This window comes from Anopheles arabiensis, chromosome 3, assembly GCF_016920715.1.
Source record: "Anopheles arabiensis isolate DONGOLA chromosome 3, AaraD3, whole genome shotgun sequence".
Lineage (NCBI taxonomy): Eukaryota > Metazoa > Arthropoda > Insecta > Diptera > Culicidae > Anopheles > Anopheles arabiensis.
In genome coordinates, this window is record NC_053518.1 from 68,770,754 (window position 1) to 68,793,819 (window position 23,066).

The window sequence follows — 23,066 nt, forward strand, 5'->3', positions numbered from 1 at the left end:
TGATTAAAATCCTCTACAAATTAAATAAAAAAAAACACATTAAGTAACATTAATTGCCTTGTGTGTGATTGAAAAGAAATGAACTATAATTGTAGTGTAGCGATTAGCGCGCATTAGCGAGCACACTTATTTATTGCCCATTCAGTTCACCAAACTTCGGCAACAAATTCTCCACCATGCGCACCAGTTTGCCGTAGAAACGAAACTCGACCAGCGGCTCGGAGCGTACCTCGGAGCGATAGATCAGTTCCAGCACAAACTCAGCCTCCGGCAGGAACAGCGGTATCGGTATTTCGGTCGGCTTCATGTCCCGCATATAGAAGCAACCGGGGCCAAACGGACACTTGGTCGGCATGGTACCGTGCGCCTTTACCAGCTGGTACACCCGATTTACTAGCCGATCCGAGTTGGGATTGCGCAGAAAGAAGCACAGATCAACGTGCCGCTTCAGCAGTGCGGTCTGTGTGCCATTGTTGCGCGAAACACTGTAATACGCCAGGGAAAGCTACGAGCGCAAAGGATAATCGTCATAGAGGATGGACGTAATGCACCACCGCCGGGTCCGTTGCGCTTACCTTCATGTCCCTTATCTCCCGCTGTACGTCAACGTCGAAATCAATCGATTGCTCGAGGAAGCGTTTGGGGTTACGAAAAGTGTAGGAAATGTTAACGCTTCTTGCATTGTTCTTCAGCTCGAGCCGTTTACCGACCGCAATCAGCTGGGGAAGAAAGTTGGGTACAGTTTGCTTCACAACTAATTATAAATAGCCCTCCCGAAAGTAGATTACCTTCACGAACGCTTGCACCGGATGAAAATGGCCCATGTACATTAAAAAGCAAAAAGTAATCAAAAAAGTAGTCGTTATGAAAAGCCGCATGCTTACGATGGAAATGCAAACGATCGAATAAAATCGCAACTATATGCTCGTATTTTAAACCTTGCCTATCAGTCAATCTAAACGAATACGCGCAGTCAACGTTAGTATCAACGGGTTTTGCAGGGTTAGCGAAGCTTCCTAGAATGAATTAAGGGAAATAAATGGGAAAAATTTAGAAACAATATTACAATTTATTTTAAATTGCATGTATAACATCATTTTTGGAATATCGAAATGTAAAAAAACATCCTGAAAAAAGTGTTAATTTTGACGGTCTGTTATACGTATAACAGTTTCATTCGGGATTTCATAACGATGTGAAACGCAGTCTAAATAGAACTATTTGCCATATATTTGTTTCAAATGAGGTGAAATGAAGTCATTACTTGCGATCCAATAATTTTAATAGTATAATTGCTCCCATTTATTCGATTTAATCAGATACCACTAAATCACACACGAATCCTTCGATGCCTTCATGCCAGGAAACTACTCAAATTACACTCATATTAGACATTAAGTTGGTAGTATTCTGAAACACGTTCTCAATTACACGCACCAGCTTGCCGTAGAAACGAAACTGTACCACCGGTTCGGCCCGTATCTCGGAGCGATATATGAGCTCCAGCATAAACTCGGCCTCCGGCAGAAACGGCGGTATGGCGATGCCGGACGGTTTAAAGTCGTGCACATAGAACAGCCCCGGCCCGAACGGACACTTTGAGGGCATTTTGCCCGCCTTCATAATGAGCTGGTAGACCAAGTTAACCATTCGGTCGGATTTGGGATTGCGCAGAAAGAAGCACAGATCGACCTGCCGCTTGAGCAGTGCGGTCTGGGCCGTAACGTTCCTCGACACGCTGTAGTACGCAACGGTAAGCTGAAAAGAAGAGAACACATCAAAGCAAGCTGGCTAGTGTGTACTGTGTAGTTTACCTTCATTTCCTTTATCTGCCGTATAACGTCAATATCGCAGTCAACCGATTGTTCTAGTACGTTTTTAGGATTGTGAAATGTGCAGGAAATGTTAACGTTCCGTATATTACTGTTCTGCTCGATTCGAGTTCCGGCAGGAATGAGCTGTGATTTTGCAAAAAAATAGAAATAAAAAAAAACTGTTGATGTGTATTGAAACGATCGGTGATAGTAGAAATGTTACGAATTGTACCTTTATGAAGGCCACTAACGGTGGGAAATGGTGTGTGATCATTAGGAGAGCCAGGAACGCAACAAGAGGACGCATGTTGATCGGGCGCAAGAAGGGATTCGAATGCGAATGAGAATGATTTGCCAGAAAAATGGTGTGCGCAAACACAGAGCGGATGATCCATTTAATCATACCTTGTTTAGAGGGCGTGATCACTGTGAATTGATGCTGCAGGGTTTGTCGTCCTAGCTGAAAAATAGTTCTAGTGATTGATATAAAATAAAATAAAATCTGTCCACAGGAAAAGACCACAGGTCTCTACAAATATACATGTAATGTTTGGTATTTGGTAATCGTTTTGGTTTTTCGAAAAGTTTTGTTTATTTGTATTCATTGTCAATTGCAAAGAATTTATTCGCACAATTTAATCCGGCTACTAGCCGTTTGCTAATAGTTGTGCTGGTTGATGTAGAACAATTCATTGTTATTAGCATTATTATTTCGACTTCGTTCCGGAAATTAGTTGCACTTAAGAGAGCTCGCTCGAACCGCCACTGGTCAATTACTTTTTGATTAGCTTCCCATACCAGCGAGTCCCCAGCAGCGTTTGCCACGGATTAGTGTTCAACAGATTAACGTCCACGCGGAAGTAGCTGGCGGGCAGGAACGAAGGTATGCGCGCACGGGCAAACGATGCATTCCGTATGTAGTACAGGCCGGCCCGCATCGGACACTTGGTCGGGATGTTGCTGTGGCGGATCAGCTCGAGCTGAATGATTTGCAGCAGCCGGTTCCGGAAGGGATGTTCCAGAAATTCGCACAACCCAAGCGTACTGTTATACAGTGCCGCTTGCAGCTCCCCGGTCCGGGAGCGCACCGTAAAGACGCTGTTGATCTTTAGCTGAGAAATGTCCTGCAGGGCCATCATTTCGGCAAAAACGGCCGGCACGGATGCTGGACTGTGCTGGGTGATGTTAGCGGTCGTTCGTAGCGTTGGAGTGTCGAAAATTTCCACCTTCTCCATGATGACTACATTCTGTTGAAGTCCAAAAATACAAAATATATGAATTGCTACTACAAATCACTTTCTTTACACTTACTCTGAGTGCAGCGTGTACGTTCGGTAGAAAGATTGTACAGAAACTCCATAGTAAGAGATAGTGACTTTTCAGTAATGGCAAGAAGATAATTTGTCCCCGGCCGGAGTCGTGTCCGTATGACAACGTGTCGATCGGTTCCATTCTTACTACGAACTGAATTCATTTTGACGCTCTAATCGTTCACCCATGCGATCGCGATTTGAATTTGACATTTAATAGATGTTAGTGAACTGTGAACTGTTAGATGATGAAGAGATAATGGTTGAGTGGGAAGTAATTATTTCCACTATCTTCTTTGTCATTTTTAATTCTTATTAGGCTAAAAATAAGTCTCCATGCATCCTATAATGATGCGTAGTGTAATGATCTTTAGCCAGTAGCTGCTTTAAGTTCCCAGATAAGATCCTCGAAATTCTATGTTGAGGAATCATGGAATTTATTGAAATTGAAGACCAACATCTCAACTATTTTTTATGGGAATTTCAAGTTATTACCTGTTGTCTTAGCTCGTAGCAGTAAGTCGTTTAGATCCGAATTATTCCTATGTAAGACATTTGGCATAATTCATCAGATACTGTTGATAGTCTACCCATAGACTCAGATCACTTTGTCCTGACTGTATGCTTCTACTGATCGTTTCTTACTCATAACAAAGACCAGATAAAGATCACTTGTGCGGTACATAGAACAACCAGAAGAACAAACTGTGGCCAAACAACCTTCGTTAACATTGCTATCAGAGCTTCCTATTTCCATTCCAAGTTCCACGCCAGCCAACCACATCGACCATTCCGACCACAAAGCCAGTCTTCTTCAAGAACCCCGCAAACAGCTGATCGCGATTGCGCTTCGTTCCGTTGCGATAAGTTCCGTTATCTCGCGTGCTGGCCGAATCTCTCTGAAGACGTCCATTGTGCGTTGGTCGGGTTTTTTGAGAGAGCGCCCCACTCCCGTTAAACAGCTGTTTGCCCATTCTAACGCGGGTTGTTCAACTTCATTCACCGCGGAGAGCTGCTGGTGAGTGGAAGCAGCCAGAGAACGAAAAGAAAGCAGAAAACAAAAACCATGCGACAAAGTGTGAATTCAGTGCTGATGCTGCTGCTGCTGCTCCTGATAGCTGGGAGAGATGTACGATCGCGTATGTATATCCAGAGTTCGACGGAGGGAATTACCGAGCTTCTCTCGCTGGTGGAGAAAGACATCCCCGCTGAGGATGATTCTGCTGGTGAGTTTGTGTCATTAGAAAGTTGTTGAGCTCTTCAATTTTAAAGATCATTCTGCTTCTCTCCCTCTCTCTCTCTCTCTCTCTCTCTCTCTCTCTCTCTCTCTCTCCTTTACTTTCGCAGCCTGTACGATATCTCTAAGCCGTGATCTAACGGTCATGCAGCCTCTGTTGCTCCAACCAGGCACCGACGAGTTTGTGTGGCCACAGCTCAACAGCACCGTTGTCACCCTCGCCAATGGCCAATCGGTGGAGCTGTTCTGTTCGCACGGCTTTCGCAAGGGCTCTCCTGCGGGTCGCTCCAAATCAGCCACCATCACCTGCGACGGCGACGGTAGGTTTGGTTATCGATCGGAGGCGCATAACATGTCGCACTTTCTCTGCCAGCGACCTGTTTATCACGTAGCCGAGCGTACCGGTGCCCATTGCTACGACAATGGGACGATTGTGCGCGTCGGTTTTAGCGTTGACGAGGCCCGGTTTGCCGCGCTGTACGAGGTGTGCTTCGACGAGAGGAACCTGCGCACGCATTACACCAAACACCGGCTAACGCCCCACAACGACCATCATCAGCGAGCGGTAAAGCGGCCCTCCTTTCTGCAGGGTGAATTCTACGGCGACTTAAAGATGGCCACTCTGTACAGCTTCGCAGCGCAGCACGCAACACTGGCCCGCATTCTGAGCTCGCCGGCCCGTGCCGATGCGCTGTTAAGTAGCAAGAAGGGGCTGTTCTTTGCCCGCGGCCACCTGGCCGCCAAGTCGGACTTTGTGTTCGGTGCGCACCAGCGTGCCTCGTTTTGGTTCATGAACGTGGCGCCTCAGTGGCAACGGTTCAACGGTTTCAGCTGGCAGCGCATCGAGACGGGCGTGAAGGCGTACGTGGCGGCGAACGATCTCCGGCTGACCGTGTACACCGGCACGTACGGAGTGCTGAAGCTGCTGGACGGGAATGGGGATGGGCAGGAGATCTTCCTCGACTACGATGCGAACCGTGAGCCGGCGGGCAAGGTGCCAGCACCGGCCCTGTTCTACAAAGTGCTGCTGGACGAGGCGAATGATGCAGGGCTGGCACTGGTCGGTGTGAACAATCCGCACGCAACACCGGAAGAGATCGCTGCCGACTATGTGGTGTGTAAGGACGTTAGTGATGCGGTACGGTGGTTAAGGTGGGATCGTAACTCGATCGAGGATGGGTATGTGTATGCGTGCGATGTGAACGAGTTCAATGCAGTTACGGGCCATTTGGTGCTCGAGCGGCCAGTGAGCAACTTGTTGGTGTAATGTACCAATCCAAGGAGGTGTTTATTAAACAATATTTAGGTACTGAAAGTGAGATTAAGAAACGATAAAAGAAAATTATATAGAAAATTAGGAAAATCAGAAAATGTTTGAAAAAGAAGATTTGTTGAAGGGTTCTGAGTGAGTCGACATAACACATAACTAATATGTCGACTTTTTCAAATGAAGAGTATTTTAGTCGGGCAAATTGCCTACATCAAGGCGTCTTTTTTCATGGTCGAAAGTTTCTTAGTAAGTTCTGCATCTTAGCTGTTCATCTGAGTAGCAATTTCAAGTTTGGATTTAAAAGTTTCGTGGAAATTATACTTAAAACAATAATTCAAAAACGGTTAAAGGTTTCAAATTGACGCTATACAGGCACAGGACACTAACCTATTACGGCTTTAGGACATAACGACTACTACAAAAAGTTTGTGTTAATGTGCTTAAATTTTAGGTATGAAATGGCACCTTTCTTTAGGATCATCAAGTAGATTCAAGGAAAAGCCCATGGTTTGATCAAAGATCTTTTTTTTTCTTTTATTACTCAATAAATCCAACCGAAATGTAATTTCCTAGGACAGTGACGTCACGCCTATTTAGGCTTATACCGCTGGCTATCCAGATCCCACGAGCAGGTACCGTTGGTGTGGTTCTCAATCACCACACGCTTCTCCTGGAACATGGTCTTCGCGATGGTTTGACGCTTGCGCACGTACTCGATCAGCACATCCGAATCCAGCGGTCCCGTCACACGATTCGTACCCTTCTTCAGCATGGCGAAGCCATCCTTACCGTCAGCCAAATAGGACGGTACTACGACGTAGTAGATCTGGTCCTTCTTAAGCGCAGTCTTTGCTCCGTTGGCACCGATAATGTCGATGCTCTGTACACGTTCGTACGGTTTTTTGGACAGATCCGCCACCACGGCCATGCCCGACACCTGTGCCGTGTTGTAGCGGAACTCATCGTCCAGTGTGAAGGAGTGATCGATGGCACTCCACAGGTCGGCACCGCTAAGCTTGATCATGTCGACCGACGAGCCGTACGGGGCAGCCTCAATCGCTAGACCGTTTGTGATGTCTGGAGAAGGAAGAGAGGATCAATCGAACATGATCAAGACAAAATATCCTTACAAGCGAGTTCTTACCTCCTTTCTCGATCGGATTGCGGAAGTTGCCAGCCTGTACGAACGCTACCGGTTGAACCGTGCTGTTTGTGTACTAGAAATGATTGGAAATCGATAGATAACAGATCAATTTTGTACTCTCGCCGTGCCATTCATCTCACTCACCTGATCTGCGTACGCATCGGCAATCAGATCGCCCAGTGTACACTCGCACCAGCGGCAGGATTCGCGATCGAGGAACACTTCGGTCGTGCCGATCACCTGCGTACCGAGTCGCTTGACCTCCGCCCGCCACGGTTCCAGCTCGCGCAACACTTCCTCGTCCTGTTTGACCGAGTTGTTCATGTAGATCGGATAGCCCTCCCAGCTCTGTACCTCACCTTCGCAGTCAAAGTTGACCGTCAGCCGGCCCACGTACTTGCCGAAGGAGCGGGCCTGCGTAATGAGCACCTGAGACGGGGAACAGATAGGCACATACGCCATTAGTTGGTGTGGAGTGACAAAAGGCGGGCAGTGGCTTACCGTGTGGTTATTGCTCTTCTTCACCACCAGCGGATAGTCTCCCTCGATCGTGTCGTACTTGGTGTCGTACGGTACCTTCGCATCCTTGTTCAGCAGCAGCGAGTGGGAGTGGGCACCGACGATCACGTCGATCAGATCGCCCGCCTCCTCCGCTAGCTGCTTATCGCCGTCCAGCCCGCAGTGGGACAGCACCACGATAATTTTCACATTTTTCTTCTTCAACTCTTGTGCCTCCTTGCGGACGGCTTCGATCGAGTTGGTCAGCGTTACCATACCGGTTTGAGCTACCAGCTGTAAAAGAGGGGAAAGCATCGCTCACAGTAACATCATGCCTCAGGAGTAGATCAGGAATTGAAGATAGAGAAGAGAACGATAACGATAACTTACATGCGTTTTATCGTACAGTGCTCCAATCACTCCAACCCTTCGATTGCCAACCTTCAGCACGATGCTGCGCGCAATCTTGGAGTCCTTCAGCGCCGGCTCACCGTTCTTCTCCAGATTAGCTACAACCGTGGGGATCTTCATCTTCTCCAGCTCAGCCAGGTACGGGGCGAGACCTTTCGGGCTGTGGTCGAACTCATGGTTGCCAAGAGTCTACCAGAGCAGAGACATAATAGCATTACTCCAACAAGCTCACAAACTCTGTCGCACACCTACCACTGCCACTTACCATCGCATCCGGGGGCAGCTCCTTGATGAAGTACGCCGTCACATTCCAGCGCAGCAGATTGTACCAGAGCGTTCCCTGGAAGTTGTCGCCCGCATTCAGGTAGAGCGGGTTCTTCGTCTTGTACTCACTCTTCAGCTGCTTGATCGTGTGGTACACGCGCGCTATCCCAGCGATACATTCCTTCGAGTTGGTGCAGGTGGACGACTTCTGGTTCGTTTCGTCGAAACTGGTTTCGGAAGGGAAGAGGTTTTTTAGCTGGAACTGGTTTAATCGGAACCGTTACCGACACCCTTACCGTGCATGCAGATCGTTGATGTGGATAAGCGTCAGCGGGAAGGGTGCTTTCTCGCCGTGCGGGAAACTTTTGGCCGCACCGTCCTGGATGGCTAAGTGGCAGAGCACCGTAATGATCGTAGCGAAGCGTACCAGTGCCATTCTGCCACTGGGTATTGCTTACCTTGTGAGAACAACTGTTTGGCAATGGTGTCTTTTATATGGCAGCAAGATGGAATTCTTCCAGCCAACTGTACATACACCATCTTTGCGTCTCTTTCTCTCTCTCTCGGTGGGCTGTCACGCGATAGGTTGTCCGGATTATGGCGGGTCCAATTATTGATACAAAGGTTGCGTTTATTATTTTGCAACTCTGACGGGTAAACACAGACGCTAGCAAAGCTTCCAGCGAAGCAGCTAAGCTTCCATCCGGTTTCCAATCGATTGAGTTCACACTCGGTTTGAATGTTCACTTGCTGGGAGCTGGACCTATCTGAAAGGCATACCCTGTACCGTACCCGCTGCTCGGATGGGAACTGTTTGCTTTTTATAGATTCGGTGAATTTTATTCGACACACACCAAAAACAACCAACTTATTGTCCAAATGAGCGCTCTCTTTTCTGGAAAACGAATGTCAAATGGTTAGTTAATTATGCCCCTATTGCTGGGGTCATTACACGCCAAATTGCAACGGCATTATCTTAATCCGCCCGAAGATCAAAGATAACGGAAGTGATCGCGGCATCAGCGTCCAAGGGCGCCTATAAAATGGCGCTCACGCGTGAGCTTTAGTTTCACTGGCAAAGCTGAAATGTTACACCGCACCGAACCATGGACCCGGGCGTGTGCGATCATACTGGTTGCGTTCGTTTGTATGGTAAGTGTTGTTTGTTTGCCTCGTTTTTTTTTGTTTAATTTTGTTCACAATAATTACCGTTTTTTCTGGGTGGCTGCTGCCCATTTTGTTGTAGAATTCGGCCAAAATTATGATCACCAAGGTCGACTACGTGTCGAACGCGGACTACCTAACGATGCAGGTCCGGGTCAACAATGAAACCGAGGGCAGTACGGTCGATGTGGATGGGAATTTGTTCCTGGACGTGTCGCAGGGTGTTTCCGTCGCGATCGATCTCGACTCGAAGATGGACGGCGAGTACATGACGATGATCGGCACGACCAAGGAGCTGTGCAGTGCGGAAGACACCGGCATGGATCCGGTGGTGCCGCTGCTGAACGACGAGCTGCAAAAGTTTGGCAACCTTAGCTTCAACTGCCCGTTCCAGAAGGTAGGTGGTTGGATGGTTCCACGGTTAAATCCTTGTTAATATTCCAATTTACTTTCTTTTCTACTCCAAAAGGGATACTACCGTGTGCGAAGGTTCCGCATGAGCGACGATCACATGCTGGTGAAGATGGTACCGCCCGGTGAGTACATCGTCAAGATGGACCTGCAGCATCAGCAGCCGAACGCAACCGACAAGAATCCGGTGTTTAAGCTGTCGTTCTACTTCGAAATTTCATAAGATTTACAAGGAAGAAGAAGAAGTAAGCGCGGAAAGAGAAGAAGAAGAAGAAGAAGAAGAAGAAAGTAGTGAGGAGGGTATTAGCGTTTTTAAATGTGTGTGTGTGTGTACGTGTGTGGCAAAGCAACTTTAAACTTTGAAATAAATGCATAGGCTTCGGACGTTTGATGGTCTTTTTGATGGATTAGATTAACTGCACTTGTACAAAGATGATGGAATTTATATTAAATTTTCTCTAAAAATGATAAAAAAGACGATATAATGCTAATAAACATAAAAAAGTATATAAAAGTGTAAAAAACCAACGAATAATCCTTTGTATGGAATACACTTAACAAGTTTTAGTGAAAAATCTGCATAAGTCTTCATGGATTTTTTACGTTGATGCTTATTGTTTATTGTTTTGAATCATTATATGAAGTGAATTATTTGATCTTTGCTTATTGCTTACTTTTTGTTTTATTGTTATTATCTTCTTTTTAAGACTCTTCCAATTGATTTATTATTTCAGTTTTCATCTCTACTTTCTTTTCCCAAAAACCTTTTAGTTTTTTCCCATTTTAGTATTTTCTTCTTCCATCTTTTAGCTCCCCTGTTTACCTAAATGACGACAATCAATTACTGTTGTTATATCTGTTGTTTTTACTCGAAAAAATATTCACCTCTAAAATGCACTTCTTTTGTACAAGTCATTTAAGATTACAATACCTTCATCATCCCTCCAAACTACGGCTGTGATGCATCTAAACGTTTGTTGCCAAAAAAGGGGACAAAAGGGGTCCGATCGTCCCAAAATCATACAGCCCGCATGGTCCACCATCAGTTATGTGACCTTTCCGGAAAAAAGGCAACCAAAAGGGCAACGGGAGAAGTCAGCCGTACCATACTTTTGTGCACGTAGACGCATCGCATCCCGGTCGCAAGGTTGGGCCTACAACGCTCAACTACATCCTTTAATTTGAAAGCACATCGGCACCAAAAATTTGCATATTAATTGAATAAAAGATGCAACCCACGCAACCGCCGGCCAGTTGTGATGCAGGTGCATTCAACCGATAAGGGAAGGGAGATGAAGAAGGAATGCAATCAACAACGGAGCACCATCGTCGACGTTGGGTCGACGGCTGAACGTTTCGGGATTGTTGCGTGAACAGGTCGAAAATCGTTCACCAGGAACGAAAACGCTACCGGATGGGGATGAACAACAATGATTGATAGAGGGAGCGAAGGAACGAACCCGGAATGCGTTTAAAAAAATAGGAATACCATCATGCCTGTCGGGTGGTGTTCGTTTAGCTTGTTTTAATGGCTGTTAAAAACGTCGATGCACACCTGTGGGTGTAGAAACAGGCGGGACGGGCGGATCATTGTCCCCGATAACCCGATAAGGGCGCCAATTTGTAGCCGGTACGGTACTGGTCCGTTCGATGTACCATTTTGGAGCCCCACGCCGGCCAGCCGAGCACTTGAAACTGATATCGATGTGTGTGGGGCGAGCGTGTGTGGGCGACGAGTTTATGCGTTTTTAAATGATTGCCTTTATTTTGCTGACCGGTCAGCAATTTGTACGGTTATTATTAAAATTAGTCGAACCGTGAAAAACTGCTGATCATCGTCATCATCATCGTCCTGTGGCAGTGTGGTCGATACATGGTGCGGGATGAAAGGGAGGTTCGGGATTTTCCGCCCCTTTGTACAGGAGGTTTTGTGGCTGCACGAGGGAAAAAAGCCATACGCGACGAATTGTTTTCAGTGAGCAATTAATGTGTGTGTGTGCTGCTGGCCAGCTTTATCAGATTTTAAACAATTTATTTGAGGGATGACAAATCTGGGCTTTTGGGTTTGGTGCAAAATATGTCACAATTGTTTCTCAATGATTCCTATTGAAAGGGTGAAATTGGTCGACATTACCATTAAAGAGTAGTAAAGTAAAAATTAAACAAATAATTCTACACCCTTCTGTTCTATGATTGACGCAACCGCAATAATTAAACGATTTTCTTAACCATCTTTAATGGACAGAACTTTTTTTTTATTATTTCCTATTACTGATATTATTAATGCAATAGAAAATCCACTCTATCAGTTTAAAGTAAGAAGATTCACATTTTATAACTGCTTTCTACAATTTTGTGAACAATAAAATATTGCAACTCATACTCATAGTCATTGGCGCCAAATTTTGGCTCTCAGGCATCAATTTTTGACAATGCGCACCTATTTTTTTCGTCTGTAAGTCATCAAGTTTTGACTCTTGTAGGAATTATGATAATTATTTACAAGGTTTTTTATCAGATGTATGCCAATTGTAATTTTAAATGACTTAAACAATACAAACATCGTCTAATTTGATTATTTTAGGTGAAAAAATAATAATATTTTATAAATTCTAAAGCTGTTGTCTACACCGAAAAATACATGCCAACTTTTCTCACTCCACCTAAAAATTTCCAAAATCGGCATATTTTTTTATATTTTACGATACTTCAATGAACTTATTAACTGCTTAACTTCATTTCAATATGTTTTGTACACACAGTTTCAGACATTAAGTTGAATTTTGTAAATAAAGCGATTGACTCACAGTCAAAAATTTACGCGCACTGTCAAAAATTGCCGCCTTCGAGGTACCAAGCCTTAGAGACAGCGGCAAATTTAGGGTGACGGGGGCCCTAAGCGATAAAAGGAGTTGAGGACCCCTGTTTACACCTGGCCCCCTTATATCCATATCAGGTTCACCTGAACTCACCAATAAGCAAGTTACGAGAGTGAAGAGGTCTCGAAAGCACGTAGATGTTGCTCTTCTTTAATAGACGTCTAATTCTTTTTCTTTTTTTTTTAATTTTAGCAACAAATACACATTACCTTAAAACGGTGTTCGAGCGTCTGTAGACCAAGCAGAAGGCAACGTGAGCACTTGTTTGCCTTGTTAATAGTGTTGCCAACGTGTAAACGGAAAATTTAAACTAGAGTCCTGTGTAACGCCTAGATCACAAACTTCCTGATGTCGATCTAACACTCTGCCTAACAACATATAATTATACTTGATCGTTTTTTTTTAAGTCTATGAAACGATATAATAAAAAAAAATCAATGGCTAGCTCTAGATCATTTTTAGACACCAAGTACCAAACACCAAGTACTTCGTCCATGGGGCCCCTATTGGGGACTGAAGTTCTCGATGAGACTACTGTACACCCTGTAGTAAAGCTTGCTTCATTTAGAATTGGAACAAACTGTTGCTCATATTGTGGCGTTCCTGGTGGACGGATTTGGAAGCTCTTGGCGTCAACGAGTCGGGCATTTTGTCAGCTTGACGTATGTATTTTTGACATTCCGCAAATCGACTGTAATTAGTAAACAATCAACATGGAAGCCGAAAGCAGGGAAAAAAATGTGCACAGTTATTTGGAAAATCCTTTGTGGTCTGCATTTAGGCTAGCTAAAAAGTTGAAATTTCCCAGAAATACCGTATGGCGCGTTATCAAACGGTATAAGGAAACATTGACGACGATTTGGAAGCCTCAAGCCAATCGTCGGAGTGGAACTGTCGACCGGAATCTGCGTAGTAAGATTTTGAAGACGATTAAGAGGAATCCTAATCTGTCGGACCGTGATTTGGCCAGAAAATTCGGTGCTGCTCATAGTACCGTCAGGAGAACTCGACTTCGGGAAGGAATCAAGTCGTATCGAGCTAGCAAACAGCCAAATCGCACCATAAAACAGAATAGTTTGATCAAAACTCGTGCTCGGAAGCTATACGATCAGGTGCTGACCAAGTTCGACGGGTGTCTTCTGATGGATGATGAAACCTATGTTAAGACTGACTTCGGGCAAAACCCAGGTCAAAAATTTTACTTGGCAACGGGTCGGGGGGATGTTCCCGACAAATTTAAATTAGTTTTTGCCGACAAATTTGCAAGAAAATTTAAGATTTGGGAGGGCATTTGTAGCTGTGGAAAAAAACGAAAGTTTTCGTTACAAACAAGACTATGACGTCGGAACTATATCGAAAATAGTGTCTCCAAAAACGAATTTTGCCATTCATTCAATCCCACGACCATCGCGTAATGTGTTGGCCAGATTTGGCAAGCTGTCATTACAGTAAAGTCGTTGGAAAATGGTATGCAGAGAAAGGGGTCCAGTTTGTTCCGAAAAACCTTAACCCACCCAATTGCCCCCAGTTCCGCCCTTTTGAGAAATACTGGGCAATCATGAAGAGGAGACTCAAGGCAAAGGGAAAGGTTGTCAAAGACATCAATCAGATGACGACCTGGTGGAATAAGATAGCTAAAACGATGGACGAAGAAGATGTGCGCCGCCTAATGAGCCGTGTTACAGGAAAAATTCGAGAATTCCTTCGAAACCGTGAAGAATAGTTTTATCCGTATTTTTCCTTAAAAGTATGAAGAAAACGATACATTTGCATAAAAACAGATCTTAATTTCATTATAAATAACTGAGATACAAGCAATTGTCTATGTTCCAATTCTATCTGAAGCAAGCTTTATATGCTGGAATTACCAACCACGGGGCTCCAAAATTGACGGGGCCCCCCGCGGCCGCTCAGTCCGCGCACCGTTAAATCCGCCACTGCTTAGAGACAGAAATAGGTGAGTTGGAGTCAAAATTTAGCCGCAACGACCGTAACATATTCATACTTTACATAATTCAAAGGAATTTAACAAAAAATGTCTTTAAGTTTAGTTTTTAATTACATTTTACTGTGAATAAAATGTAGGAAATCACCAACAATTTATTGTGTAACAGTACAGTGGTGTAGATTAATTTCAAACGCCTAATAGACATGGTTAGTACAGCACATTTACAAATGTGCCATCCTAACACGGTGCCGGTATCGTAGAAATAGGATGCGTTTAGTATCCTTGTCACTAGCTACTACGGCTGCTACTGCTCTTATCGCACTTGCCGTTTGTAAAGAGCGAGGCGTTTAACATTATTGAAATAAATTGGCTCCAATCGAGTGGCTGTGTATAGTATGGTGGATTACACGGCATCGGTGGAACAGTTTCCCCAGCAGGTTTCCCAAAACTGCATACAAAATGAATCGCTTCGCACACTGCTGGGAATAGCGGCACCAACACTTGTACGCACAGACACACAGACCCGGGGACAAACTGTGTACTGGTGGATAATTTTATATGCAAATAGGTCTAATCACGAATTGACACCCAATTACCGGGTGTGTGACCGTGTGTGCGTGCGGAGTTTCCTCCCGTGGGTGGATTTCTAGGCAACGGGCTTAAATTATGACGTCTGGTCTGGACGACCGAGGTCCGGGGCTAGCCATGCTACTAGCTCTGATGGGTATGATTAGACAAAGCCCAAGCTCCAACGACAACGAGCCCTGACGTTGCCCGGGTACGTGATAATCAAGCAGAACGCAGCGAAATTGTAATAAACGATCTCAGCGACAAGGAGAAGCGACACTGGGCGAAACCGTTTTGCTAGACCAATCCCCTCCGGCGTGCCGCAATGATAAGAAGCTAAATGTTCCTGAACCTTCCTGCGCGAACTTCGTTGCGCTGCCGATGGCAGTGTTGCCGATAATAATGAGTGCATTTTGATGCGCTTTACACCGGACCCGGGGCGGTGTGTGGATGGTGTACATACAATGGCACGAGAGGAATTAAACGTTGCAGTGGTCAATTTATGCGGTAGGTTAATAAAGCGATCGGGTTATGCGAAATGCAGCTATCGGCGGTTTGAAATCATTCGTAATTAGCAACGATTTGTCTCAAACAATAGTATTGTAAAGTGTAGAATTAGATATCAAATGGGTTGCTTGTTTTTTATTAACAATGATTTGCATTCGAAAATTCCTGCGAATTTCCTCAAACAGTACAGCCAAATTTGGCACTTTAACGCCTAAAGTTATGCAATATTGGCCTGATGTTTTGCAGTGTTCGCCTAAAAGTATGCAAATGCAATGCAAAATATGATAGGTAGGGCATACTTGCTAAATAAGGATTTAAAATTGAGACAAACAACCTCAACATTCATGCACATGAATGGATATTTTTACAGAAGTAATGTCAAATCGTATTTCTTGATATTGTTCCAGACATGACCAGTTTGTCTCAGTATACCTAATTCACCAATGAGTTTTTTATTCAGAAAGAACAATTGACCAATGATTTAGGCGAATTGAAAGTAAATAAAAGACTGCTATTCTACCGACAACATTTTTGTACCATTCTTACAACTGTAAATACAAATTACCCCTCCATTTACATCACAAAACAATGCGTAATGAACTGAGTTGGAAAATTAGTTTCATTTTGTTCTTAGCCGGAAAACGGAAATGGCAAGTTGTCTTTTCATCACATCTTATGCCCAAGAATCAATTGTCCTATCGAGTGAACAGCGGCAAAATGTCTCATTACGGCTATAATGTGACCGGGCAATGAAAGCGCCCGATACCTTCTACAACTGCTTGTTAACAGAAATCCCCGTTCGTTTTTTCAATCAGGTCCACCTCCACCAGGTGTGAGCTGAGATTGCGACAGCAAGGCACATCCTAACGGCACCAACAATCAACGGCCGCTTTTGAGACACGCTTGACATCAATCTCGTCACAGCCAGCAGCTCACGTTGGCGGAGATGAGGGTTATATCGTTGTTGGAAGATTTTGGGATTATTATCGCTACGGGAAGATACATTCTACCTGAGGGGGATACTGTTTTGGAGATGAAGGTGAAAGGTGTCCCATTACAGACAGGTTGATTGTGCCCCTGTGTTAATCACAGTACGACTCCAATTTGTTGCAGCATTTGACGTGGAACAGGGCGATGGTTGTCTCCTGTTTTTTTTTTCAATGGCACAACCTTTGACGAGCGTTTTAGAGCAAAGATGAATGCGTTACTGGGCTGGTTTGATGTCACGTAGCTTTAGTAGCTTCATCGTTAGGCTTTACTAGAAGCCGCCCTTTGGGACAGCTGCAATTAGATAGTGGAAAAGGAGGGAGTAGTTATAATTTTACCTTAATCGGGCAAGCTTCTTGTCGGCGAGGACATGCAATGGAAAGGAATTTAATAACAATAATAATATTTCTTCAAACGATTCCTTGGAAAGCTGGGAGTCAGGTCCAGTCGTCTGGTCTCCTTCATCTGGGAGCCGATCCAGATATTATTAGGAAATTCTTTCCAACTCCTGGTCCATCATCTCCCAAATCCACTCTTCGGCGGCCTATGCGTCACCAGCACCGTTCACTTGCACCAGAGCGCATTTGGGATGTTGGAAAAATCTTAATTAGATTTTCTGTCCTTTCTTGCTTCAAACAAAGGTTCTCCTGAGGAAAGAAAAATAAGTAAAAAGTCCAAATGCGTCTAGGCCAGTCTTTACGACAGCGTCAAGTGTGCGCAATGAAGGTGATTTTTACCTCATTAGTTTCATTTTCTCCTTACATCCAACCTGGTAGCGCAACTCAGACAAAGGGGGCGGAAAGTCAGCACGGTGAGCTAAACTATCCTACCGTAATTGACGATCATGATGTGTGTGGAGTGTGTGTTTTTGTGAATGTAGAAAGAAATAGGTACATTTCTTTCAACGTAACGATTCCGTTTCCCGTCGCCTTTACGTTAAGGCGCAATTCTTTTCGTTTGGACAGTTAGTGCTGTCTAGGAGAAGCGAAAAAAAAACACCTTTTCCCATGTCAGTGGGTGGTGCAAATGAGGGCCTGAATTATGCGCCATGGGGGGGTAGTGTGTAGAATTTAATCATACTTACTGGAATCATTTTTCTTTCTTACCATTTTGATTGCCTTTGCACTTTTTTCCCTGCACTCACCTGTGTGAAATACTTCATTGGCTTTTGGGTGCAGGTTATTAGTTTTCTTTCTTTTTTGCCCCGAGACTGAATAAATTCACACCTTCACAGGAAAGCGTTGCTCAAGATGACATGGAAGCTAGATTTGTGAGAGTAAAAATGATAAAGTTGCTGTAAATTTAATTGCGAAGAAATGATATTACTTCCGACTTGCAATGACGTAGGAAAAGGTTGAAATAGCCTACATGGGGAATAAAAGGTATTTTTCTGATGATACAGAGTAACTTCATTTACATTTTGAATTCTGAAATAAAAGATACTTTTGATGCTAAACTCACATATAGGTAACCTGTCCAATACTGAGGAAATTATCTCAACTCATCTTAAAGAACAATCAATCATTAAGTGACGACCTACAGGATATGTAAGTTACATGGTTTCCCATGATCTATTGGTCAGTTCCCATGATTTTTTGGTGCGTTCCCACGATTTTTTTATGGTATCCCATAGATTTTTGGTTCGTTCCCATAATTTATTGGTATTTTCCGATTGGATATCAACACAATTGGACCAACAAATTCTTGAAAACGGTAAAAAAATCGAGGGAACTCACCAAAAAAATATGGGAACCCACCATAATTGATGGGAACCAACCAATAAATCGTGGGAAACCCTGTATGATGAGAGTATTCCAGCATTAGGGTATTCTTGTTAAGCTATAACATCATGAGAGTAGTTCATTCAAATTCTATTCAGATTGTATTCAAAAATCTGAAACGGAATTTGAAGTGCTTAAGCAAAAAATTAATTTGGAATAGAATAGCCTTTGCGAGAACATTCATCGTAATCGAATATGGTAGTGTCAGTAATAGCGTTGATATCTTGTTGGAAGTATCAACACGTTATCTGATGTGTCACTGAGTGTTAAGACCTAAAGTTCAATGTTTCCAGTAGATTGCTTTCAAATACCCTAAGACTTCAATATGCATATATTCAATATGAAGCTCAAATTCTTGAAATGCTATGACACTAGGATTGATTCATAAAGTTCACTGGAGGAATCAGCCATAACCCATGTGTATGATACACTTTCTTTTCAGAATTAATTCTAAAGACTGCATCGTTCAGTTATAATAGTGCAATCAAATACCAATCGGAACAATGTAGTACTGATCAAACTGATGAATATTAATTAATCAGCTTTTACTGTGCAACATTCAATTCAATAAATTGTGTACCACTTTACCTTCATGACGGTACACCCAATAAACCATGCTATTTAAATAAGTTAAAAACTCTAAACAACACCCGCTTGCTGTTCATCTCGCAATCCAATTACGGGTAATAAGTCAATTAGCAAACCATTTCACTATTTCGATCGCATAAATTTCACTACTAGGACCTCTTCCACCACGCAACAGTATCCTCCTGCTTTGTGAGTGGTTTGGCAATAAATCCAATTGGTCCCGGGCATCGGATTGGCCCCATCTAGCTGCGGTTTAACGGTTGGGCAGCTTTAATGCTTTTCCAGGGCAGCTGTCGAATGGTACTACCAGTTCGAAGGCCCACCGACAAAGTCTTGACAGAAAAGATAGTTTTGTGGAGGTGGTTTTGGTTGCCATTTGGGAAGTGGGAAGCAGTGTTTTGGAGTTTTGCGAGATATAGGGAATGGATTGAAAAGTGAGGTTGACCAAACGGTTGGTCAAATGGGAGAGAAAGATGTATTGTTTGTGCAGCTTTTGTGTGTGCTGCCTGCCTGCACCACGGTAAATCTCTAACTCAACCGGCAAAGGTTGACGTTTTTGTGGGCCCCAGAAGGCCAAGGGACGCTGTCACATTACAGGGTGAGATGGGAACGATTTTGTTGACAAAAATGTAGCATTTCATTACGCCGTTGATAAGCTTATAAAAATAATTTTTAAAATCCAAAATAAGTTACACCACATCATCACTCACCTCCCCTTCGTTTGAGTTGATTTGTTTGATGTTCTGCCAACCAAACGGTGTACATCGTCCCCAAAACCATGCATGCTCAACCACCAGAGAGAGAAAAGGCTAAACTTTTCTCCACTCGCAGTAGTGATTCCTTTCTCCTTGCTACTGCCAACGTTTTTACCAAGCACTCCCTCTAGGATTTTCGACTATTGAAATGTAAATCCTCACTGGAGAAGCAACGTTGTGATACTTCCAGCAAAATCCCCGTGGGGACACAAAACGTCCACCCTTTAGTGGGGGGGAGTGGTGGTTTGGCAAATCCACCAAAAATTCATCGTTTCGACCAGTGCTCGTAGTAAAAGCTCCATTGTACTTCCGCAATTGGTGCAGCTTCAATCAGCGCTGTCCGCACAGTTTTACCTACTTTATCGCCCAAAAGAGAGCATTGGGAAAGGATTTATACACTCCTGCCCCCTCCAACATCCAACTCTGCATACGGCGGACAAGTGATATAAATTAAATTTCCCAAACAATAAATTGTGAAATTTTCAATTAGAATTCGTACCTCTCCCCCTGCCCTCAATGTGAACGGATGAGCAGCTGCGTCCGGCACACAAGGCCGTGTGGTCGGCAAGGAGTTGTGTGTGTGTGTTCATGTGTCCTTATCTCGAAGTAATTTTCTCAACCATCTCGAGACCAAACTTCTTACGACAAGGGGATAGGGAAATGGAAAGGATACAACAGCGCGCATGTTGGGCCACATTGTCGCTACACAATGTGTCAATTGTTAATGGTGGCTGTTTTGCAGAAACCGATAGCAACGGATGGAACGAATTTGGTGAGCTATGTGTAGGACATAAAAAAAAGGAATAAACTTCGAACGGAGGATACAATTTTAAAATGAGCTAGACAAGTGATTGTAAAACAGGAAAACTGAAATGAGGACAACGGTTTGACGCTGCTTTATCTATTGCAATTGGCAAATAGAAGGGAAATAGAGTAGAAAGAGTACTGAAGTTTTTAGTACGAAAACTTGTAGAGGCTTAGTACAACCGAGCGTTTATACATTCAGTATCAATTCTATAGCTACCCTTTACATCCAAAATCTTGTACCTGGAGTACTGTTTGACGTAATTGAATGATAAATATACTGTTTTAAATCATATGCTAATGTGCACCACTTGGCAAAGACTTCTTCAACTGATGTTACACTTGCAAATGTATGAAAAAATCCCTTCATCAAAATTCCCACAAAGCTCACAACTGGCTGCTAATTATACGACAATTTACCCAACTTTTGGTAGCCCCGGGATCAGGAGCCGCTGGATTGTAAATTGCAATAGCACGCAAAGCATGGTCACACTTGTTACATTACACTGCTTGACGTGGTGCGAAAGTGCGCGAAAATTTCTGTTCGTGTCAACGGCACCAGCTGTGCCACGGCTGACCACAGTCCATTTGAATATAAATATATATATTGTGGAGGTTATTAAATTTTGCGCAATTAATTACAATTTTTGAAGTCACTGTCGAGTACCTCCGTTTCGCGCGAGAAGGGAGTGTGAATGGAAATGCGGTGTATGATAAATGATGCAGTACAAATTAAACGTATTATACAGAACAAGCAGTTTATTTTACTTCTCTGTCAGCAGCATAATACGATCGGAAGAGTATTCAAAACTTGAGTGTGTTAAACTTTCTACTAATCTAACTTTACCGAGCGTAAATTACACATCTATCCCAACTTCGTTGTGAAGGAAGCGGGCAGGAACTAGTCCTGATTGTAATCAAACTTCTAACCCAGCCCAGCCACAAGCCTGGTCAACAGCAAAGGAACAAATTCGCGGTTTACTGGACGAACCTTATCTCTAGCTCCTGGTGGCATATGTTGGTACAACATACAGGTTATTGGATTGCACTCTCAAAAGTGTCTCGCAGAGTTTCCATCACACACATACTCTCCTTGCCTTCATGGAAGGAGTTTTTAAATTTATTTTTATTTTAGATGTTCACCACAGCATAAAATCCAAACGAAGATCTCAAACTCTCCACTCGTATGCTTCGAAGAAGCAACGGTTGTTGCCATTGCCAGTTTTGCATTTTGATTACAGAAAAGATACTACAATGCCTTTGTGCTGTATGATGTTCCTTTCGACCCCGGTGGAATTGAAGCGCATTTTGTGGAAAGAACATCGCTTAACTTACCTTCCATGAGGGTTTTCACCTTTGGCGCAATTTTGCCCCACCGGTTAGCGGTGCTGCAATCTGCCACAACTTTCGGCTGACACTGTCGGCGAAACAACTTGACACCAACCAATTTCGCGCGAATGGTGGTCGTTTTTCTTTCGCCCGAGTTCACTTCCAATTCCAACTGGCAGCAAACAGCAAGCGCAGCCTTTGCGATAATGCATGCTGGTAGTCGGGACAACGCGCGCGATCCCGAGGCTACTTCGAGGCTACTAGCAAAGCCTATTATCGCAGGAGGCACACGTCGCTGTGGTCCTTCGCGATGGGACACTCTGAAAATAGGGAGAACAAAAAACGAGCAACAGGAGGCTATGAACTAGGTACATGAACTATCAAAAACGTCCCCAAGGGGAAAATTGGGACCAGAAAAAAGTGTGGCAAATCGTTCCTAGCTCCGTGCTTTAACAGGGCACGATCTAACAGTGTGACAGTGTCCATTTTTTGTTGTTGGTGTAGTTAAAGTATAAAAAATCCCTTCCTCGCTATCTCCCATGCCGAACACAAATTGGACAACCTCGCTGTGTAGAATTTTCGCTTTTTGCCTGTGTGCGGGGCTCCGTTACGCCATGCTGGTGTTGCTGGTGGTTTTGGACCACCTCGTGTTCTCTGCTGTTGCTCTTTTCGCTTGTTATCCTTCACAAGCAGCAGCGATTGGGACGCGTTTATATATTTTATATTTGACCGGTTGTTTCTTCTCCGAGCGACCACGTGATTTTCTTTTTTCGCTTTCCAACTGCTACCAGAGCGTGTCCAGGCGTTTTTACAAAATTTATATCGTTTAGCAGCGTAAATAAATCATGTCATTTTGCTGGTTGTTTTTTTTTTTGATAAATTTTGATTCGAAGTTGGGGATTTTGTTTTCTTTTTTTGTGCTTTGGTGTGTCGAAGTTTTCCTATGGCGAGTTACATCCGCATGGTACAGCGTTTATTGGATGTTTATTGAGAGCCGACCCTTGAAGTCAAATGCTAGTATCACGGTGGGAATGGTGTTCGTGATGGCGGTGTTTGATGCATGTTTCAAGAGGCAATAAAATGATTTTTTAATATTTATTTGAAGGGTTTGTACAGTAAAAGTAATGGATTATGGATAAGAGATTAGAAAAATATAGATTCGGAACATTTGAAGTGTTTTATACTAAATTTTCACGCGTCTCTCTCACTAGCTATCTAAGCGCCCTCTAGCGGAATTACTGTGGAATCATAAATTTAGGAGCAAAAAGTATTTTTTCACGGGAAGTAACACATTTTACCACACTGGATTTATTATGGCTTTAATTGGCTTTATTTTGAGTGAATTTATTGTGTACGAAGATATGTGATATCAGTATGTAAAAATATTAGTCTTGTAAG

General features: G+C 43.6%; 3 protein-coding genes across 3 annotated transcripts; 2 read left to right on the top strand and 1 right to left on the bottom strand.

Annotated features, from left to right (window-relative positions):
• The first annotated feature begins 3,858 nt into the window (after window positions 1-3,858).
• LOC120903595 lies at window positions 3,859-6,043 on the top strand. The gene is made up of 2 exons (XM_040313117.1): window positions 3,859-4,350; window positions 4,472-6,043. Exons 1-2 carry the CDS (start codon window positions 4,191-4,193, stop codon window positions 5,626-5,628), a joined length of 1,317 nt encoding a protein of 438 aa, XP_040169051.1. The 5' UTR covers window positions 3,859-4,190; the 3' UTR covers window positions 5,629-6,043.
• A 96-nt stretch (window positions 6,044-6,139) lies between these two features.
• Window positions 6,140-8,431, bottom strand: LOC120903594 (apyrase-like). The gene is made up of 7 exons (XM_040313116.1): window positions 8,245-8,431; window positions 7,950-8,175; window positions 7,664-7,873; window positions 7,277-7,567; window positions 6,920-7,204; window positions 6,776-6,848; window positions 6,140-6,708 (listed from the first exon to the last, which is right to left on the bottom strand). Exons 1-7 carry the CDS (start codon window positions 8,382-8,384, stop codon window positions 6,221-6,223), a joined length of 1,713 nt encoding a protein of 570 aa, XP_040169050.1. The 5' UTR covers window positions 8,385-8,431; the 3' UTR covers window positions 6,140-6,220.
• Window positions 8,432-8,501: 70 nt separating this feature from the next.
• Window positions 8,502-9,907, top strand: LOC120903596. The gene is made up of 3 exons (XM_040313118.1): window positions 8,502-9,100; window positions 9,195-9,509; window positions 9,582-9,907. The coding sequence occupies exons 1-3, from the start codon at window positions 9,035-9,037 to the stop codon at window positions 9,744-9,746; spliced, it is 546 nt and encodes a 181-aa protein (XP_040169052.1). The 5' UTR covers window positions 8,502-9,034; the 3' UTR covers window positions 9,747-9,907.
• The last annotated feature ends 13,159 nt before the right edge of the window (window positions 9,908-23,066 follow it).